At 40.6% G+C, this 6646-nt stretch overlaps 1 protein-coding gene across 1 annotated transcript in view; it reads left to right on the top strand.

Annotated features, from left to right (window-relative positions):
• Window positions 1-915: 915 nt before the first annotated feature.
• Window positions 916-6646, top strand: part of DENND6A (DENN domain containing 6A) — a gene marked incomplete at its 5' end in the record, with an annotated part of 28091 nt that continues 22360 nt past the window's right edge. The window contains one exon of the mRNA XM_017732503.1: window positions 916-1002. Coding sequence (XP_017587992.1) covers window positions 916-1002 — 87 coding nt within the window. The remainder of the gene's footprint in view (window positions 1003-6646) is intronic.

The raw sequence follows: 6646 nt of genomic DNA, 5'->3' as shown, positions 1-6646 counted from the left end.
GGGGACGTGTTAGGACGGGGCAGGTCGCTGAGGTGAGTGAGCCGCGGCCCCTTGCCGTCGCTTTGCCGTCGCTGTGCTCAGCTCTGGGAGGGAGGGGACGAGCGGGGGCCGTCAGCCCTTATAAATAAGGGGGAGGGAACGGCGTGAAGTTGTGTCAGGGGAGGTTTAGGTTGGATTTTAGGAGAAGGCTCTTCACCCAGAGGGGGGTCGAGCACTCGAATAGGCTCCCCAAGACTGCCAGTTCACAAACCTTTTGGACAACGCTCTCAGGCACAGGGTGGGATTCCTGGGGCTCCCTGTGCAGCGCCAGGAATTGGACTCGATGATCTGATTCCAACTCAGAATATTCTGTGGTTCTGTGAAAGAGTGGAGCTTAGAGCAGGAGCTGGGGTGACACGTTCTCAGCAGAGCTTGCATGGGAAACTGCAGGAGTCTCCTGAACATCCTCCTGCTTTCCCTGTGCGCTTCTGGTGGTTTTATGATCCCAGATTAAAAACCTAGCGAGCCGCAGTGTGGTGTGATGTGTCCTGGGGCGGGAGGAATGCTGGCCATGTTTGCCATGTCTTGTTTCAGGTTGGCAGCTGGAGCAGGGGGACTCTTGGAGCAGTGGCTGCAGGGACAGGACTGAGGTGGGGTCACTGGTGCTGTGTCTTCCCTCAGTACGTCACGGAGCATCATCCAAGGTCATATTTATGCCTGTTTTCTAGAAGCCAAGGAAAGGTCGCTTGTCAAGGTCATGTGGTAGGCTGGTGCCAAACAAGTCTCTCCAGTCCAAATACATTCTTAATTCCATCATTGCCTGTAAAGCAAACAAGTGGAAATTGTGTGATATAAGATAGATGCTGGTAGTCGTGCCAGCACTATAATTACCCTGTGACAAGGTGTTAGGATTAGGGATATGGGAGGGTTCTCTGATGGCAGAAAGAGCTGGCAGCCGTGGAGGACAGGAGCGGAGCTGGGCCAGGCAGTTCAGCAGTGGATGAAGGGAAAGCAGCGATCGAGGTAAGGCAGTGCAGTGTGTGAGACAAAGCACAACTGGTGTGTTCTGAGTTGTAGGACAGTAAAATCTCAGGGCTGCCTTCATTTTTTTTTCCCCTTTCTTTCTGACTGCACTGTGATTTGGGGAGGGGGTTTGATTTGTTACAGACTAATTTTTGTCCAACAATCCAATGAGAAAAAGACAGCAAAACCAGGCTGTAGCATCTGTGTTTGAAACAAAGAAATGAAATCCAAGATTAAAGACAAGTCTGATTTTATGAAGACAAAAACAAACAACTGATAGGTGGAAGCTTTAGAACTGTTTATCCATAGTTTTAATTCTCCTGACAGGGGCAAAAAAAAAATCTCGCACACCACTCCATGGCTTTCATCAGCTTATGAGATTGTACTACTGTGATAAATATAATTGTAATTTACTTTTACTAATTGTTTTAATAAGTGCAAATTCAGTGTGGCTGTTGCTTACAGCACACAAGGTGCCATAACTAATCAAAGGGAGAAGGAAAGGGGTATAAAAAGAAGATGGAGAAAGTGAGAATAAATTTAGGTCCATTAGGAGTTATATTTGAGGGAACCAGTTGCAAAAGTAGAAATAATTGAGAGCGCTTTGAGAACTGCAAAGTGTAAAAAGTGGGAGCAAAGGGTACTACAGGTGTTGGAATTAAAAGAATGTTTCTGAGAGCATTTCCTGTATTTTTGTCTACATGTTTAATGGAGAAAGGAGACTGAAAGTAAAATTAGAGATGAAGACGATCCATTACCATCTATAGGACCTAAGAGAATCAGGTAAAACAATAAACTAAGCAGTGGATAACTTTCTCTGATGTTCTCTCTAAGTATTTATAATAACATAATAATAATGTAAGTATGTAATTTAAACTGTAAGCCACTGGAATACTATGTTTGCCTGAACCCTACTTCATCCCCTGGAGAAATTGCACTCTGACAATCTCTCAGGAAAGCAATGGTATGTGCCAGCTGCCTTTCTAGTTCTCTTTGGCACTGCCAAATGGCTCATGTAACAACTGAGCTGTACCCACTGCTCATCGAGAACATTAATTTGAGCCTTCCTTCTCTGCATGCGTGCCAGCTCTCAGAGGAGCTGCATGGGTGTAGTTACCCTCAGACTTTTTAACTCCTATTTCAAATTGCTTGATGAGTTCAGAAGTTATCAGGGGCAGAGTCATAGGCTAAAATGAAAACATAGAAAGCAGTTGCATTCTGAAATGAGGATACAATTATTGTATGGGTATTCTATGAAATGTCTGCTGCTTACCAGAAAGTGTCCTTCCCAGAACTGTGGAGAGCAACAGGTGGATGAGGATTTCTGTGTGAAGTGCTCGGCCGCTGTGCTGTGCTCAGAGGAGGAGGAGAAAGAGGAGGAGGAGGGAGGAAATGTCAGCCCCTGCTTCGTTTCTACAAACGCTGTCACACAGCTGAACCAGGCAGAGTACCTCGCAGCCATGTTAAGTAAGGGCAGCACGATCCCACTGTGTCCATCCTTTTTCCGGGCAGGAAGTCCATGAAAATGTTATGATAGCCATCATAGCTGAGGGTAGAAAGAGCCCTCTCCATAGCCATCTTGGGTAAGGGAAAGGGAGAGGAGGGGACTGTCACTGTCACATTTGTCCCCTAAAGAGCTGGTGGCTGTTTCAGGAACTTAAAATGCAGCTGAGGTAGTTTATGTGCATACCTGAAAAACATCTGGATTTTGGCTTGAGGGTGTTGAAGTTGTAATGACTTGATGAAAAATGAGGTGTTTTGCTGGTGGAAGCCTATCGTGAATTCTGAGGTAACTGTAACTGACTCAAAAAGAAAAACACCAAGCAGCATTATAGGCAACTCAGTGCCACATTTCTGAGTACTGTGCAATGATGATCCAAAGGGCTACCAAAATAATTAATATGTATCAGACTAAGTTTTCACTGCAGAGGTATGAACCAGTTGCTTAGTGGGAGATGTTGATTCCAGAGAAATTGTTACATTTAGAATGACTGAGGCATGTCATGTATAGCAACAGTTCTGTTTCTAGTGTAAAAATTGAGATGCAAACTGATAGTGAAAGCTGAATAAACAGGTAAAGTTGGAGATGCAGTTTTCTACTGAGTTCTCATCCCTGAAATATTCATCAACAATTTATCCAATCAATTTTTTACTGATTTTCAGAAATACAACAAATTCCATGTATAATTGCCATACCACATTTAAAATATGACAGTCTAAGAAGGCATTTACTGCTGTATAGACCGGTGTGGAAACGTAAAGCAGAGTTTAAACTGTTACTTACATCCTTATGTATCTTTTGCAAAACAAGCTTGCCTCAGAAGTAGCTTCTAAAACATTCTGAACCAAGCTTCCAAAAAGTAAGGAACTGTTTCAGAGAAGTTTTCTCCAGTGTTTAAAAAATTGATTCTAATTATCACCCCAGATTTAGTGAACCAGTTACACTTTTTTATTTTAGTGCTATTATTGTTCTTTAGTTTCAGACTTATTTTCTGTTCATGATCTTTTAACTCTGACTGGTTATGTAAAGAACGATTACATTATTTTTCAGCATTAGTTTTGAAAAAATAAGCAACTTAGCCAGTTTAATCCTCTCTTGTCAGGTAGGTTCTCCATTTATTCCATTTTCTTTCAGATCCTTCCCTGCTCCTATTTCCGGTTTGCATTAAAAAAAAGATACAAGTATCCAGTATACAAATGAGTGTCTTACCAACATAATAGACAATTACATTAATGCAATATATGTAGTAAGCATATACTGAATATACTATTCAATTTACGTTATGTAACAAATATGAATGTTATACAATGATTTAAAATATATTATTTATGTACTATATATCCTATCCATTTATATATACAATGTACATTGCATAGTATGTTGATAATATATGTATTTGGTGTATATACATAAGTATAATGTAACATACATACCATTAATACATGTTATGCTAATACATAACTAATTTTACATGCAGTATTTTTTTCATTTCAAATCAAATCAGGCAAGTTAATGTATCTGGCATTTTCACTGCTTTATCATTTTAGCAGAACAGTCATCATGTGACCAGCTCTTATTTGCTTTTCTATTAATATATCAATTAAACAGTCAATATTAATATTGACTTTTTGAAATGTTTGATGTTTTCTGTGGCTGTTTGAAAAATAGAAAAGGTGCTTCAAAAATAATTACAACCTTTTTGTGTGTGTGTTTATTTGTTTTAAATGAATGTATTTATTAGACCAAATCTAATTTTCAAGTACAAATAAAATACTGCTTTAAACTGAAATCTCGAGGCGGGGGATGGAGGGGGAAGGTGAGATGAGCAGATGATGTTTATGCAGTTCTTTGGTGTTACTCTGTGGATGTGAGCAGTCTGCACAGTCACTCCCTGCTGAAGCTGATGGAACCTGGCCAGCCAGCAGCCAACACAACATTTGCTGCTACCTGATAGAAAGCATCCTGCTGAGAGAGGGGGGGACAGAGCCATGGAGATCACAGCTGTAGGAGCAAGATAGAGCATGGAAAAAAGGAAGGCAGGCTCAAACACTGAACAGTTGTGGATCTTTAGAACCTAGCTGTCCCACATAGGCCTTTGCTCATTTTTATTCTAGCAACTGACATCACAGGGCGTGCTTTTTCTAGAAGTCTCTCTTGTCCAAACCCTTCCAAATATTAACAGATGGCTGTACTTCTGCAAAACTAGGCTGAGTTCATGGAGATTTGTAAGGGCACATTCCATATGCAGAGCCCTAGTGTTTCATGAGGCTTTATTGCAAGAAGTAGCAAAATGCTTTCAATTAGTAGGTTCCCAACTCTGAATCAGTCTATCTTTTGTCCTGCACTGAGACTTCTTGAAGCAGAAAGCAGTCTCAGATGTTTCTAAATGTTGCAGAAATATTTTTTTTTCTTAACGTACATTCTTTCTCAATTGAAGAAGATAATCACAATTTATCAAAACTAAAATGTATATGAAATGGCTAGGTGAAAATCTTTCTGAACCAGCGTTTCCCTAGTTATTGGGAATGTCTCCAGTGGGTGAGAATCCTTTCTTCAGTACTTACCAAAGATTGTGTGTCTATTCTCTTAACTTTCTTCTGCCAAAACATTATTTGTTAAGCATCAGGTGGAATTAATTTACTGTTCAATAAAATGAGCAGAGCATATCACTCTTAGTAAGTACTTTATTCTTATTATTTCACATACACTTTTAATTGACATGAAAAAAATAGGGGCCAGCAAAATCTAGAAGTACATGCATGATGATAATAGCTAAAATTTTGGTTTGCCCATCACAGCAAGAATATAAGCAAGGGAAAGTATAAAAGTACAAACAAGGGAGGGCTTATAAGAAGCAGTGAGATGGAGTATTTTCTTAAACCAAGTGATAAAAGCTTTTGGCCAGGCTGTTTCAGTTCTTAAATGGGAACAGCAAATGAAATGCTACTGAGAATCATTGCGCTGAGTTGAACTTGATTAAGCTCAGTCTTAGTCATGTCTTTTTTTGGATGGTAATCTTTTACAGAATTCAGGAGTTAACTACTTGAAAAATCTGTGAGTGTTGCATGGTATCACTGTAAGATACATGAAGCAGCTGGAGATAGTGAGAATCTTCCTGTAGAGCCCTGCCTGAGGTTGCACACTGCAGAACCCCATTCCTATCTCAGTTTGTATCTAATATTCACTTTGCCACTAATGGTTTATGATAACTGAAGGCTCAAATTATATCCATGATATAATTTGATATCTCAAATTATTACCGTGCCATAATTTTGTCTGAGTTATATGTTTGTTATGCCTTTGTCTCGAAAATTACTCGAATGATCAAAGCATAGTTTAACTTCTAGCAGTTTGGTTTTGATAAACAAATGTTGTTAATGGGTCTTAAGGAAACAGTGCATCTAAGGAGTCCTAAAATTTTTTTAAGTATGTATAGATGTATTATTCTGGTTTTAATATTTACAACTCCTGTCGTGGAGAAAAAATGACATGTAGTGATTCAGGTAAGCAGCCTGTCTGCATCTACTGCTGCTGAAGCTGTTCTAGTAGCAGTCAACCAAAAGTCTAGTGTGAATAATTCGATAAAAAGAGGTCAGGAGTTTGGAGGGGTGCATGCATGACTTGTTTTTAATTTTTTTTTTATTAAATAAAATCGCTATTTAGCACTTTTAACTCTACAAAATGTTTCATAATGAAATATAAATAGCTGTTGGACTGTGCTAAAAGAATATTTGAAAGCTCTTACATTATTAAATAAAGAGCTTGGGCTTTGGCTAAGGCACTAAAAGAGGGTTTAAGAGATTTGGATGCTTTTTTTATTATCCCAGTTTCCTGTGAGGGTGAAGCTGTCCAGTCATCAGCCAGAGGGGTATTTCCATCTCCCTCCGGAGCCGTGCTCAGCGTTGCAAAGGACACGATGGAGATACGCCCGCTAATTACTTGGCGGCCACGTCGTCCCCGTGCAGGTGCTGTCACGGACATGTCGAAGGGGAAGAGAAAGCTGATTGATCCTTTACCTGCAGAGCTGCCGCCACGAGCACCCCGCTAAGCACCGGGGGGACGGGCTCCCCGGGGCCGGGTGCGGTGTCTGCAGCCCGGGTATCTGATGCCCTGTCCCTGCCCCTGTCCATGTCCCTGTCCCTG

Source organism: Corvus brachyrhynchos, unplaced genomic scaffold, assembly GCF_000691975.1.
Source record: "Corvus brachyrhynchos isolate BGI_N302 unplaced genomic scaffold, ASM69197v1 scaffold4, whole genome shotgun sequence".
In the NCBI taxonomy this organism is placed as follows: Eukaryota; Metazoa; Chordata; class Aves; order Passeriformes; family Corvidae; genus Corvus; species Corvus brachyrhynchos.
This window is presented reverse-complemented; position numbering and strand designations above follow the sequence as displayed.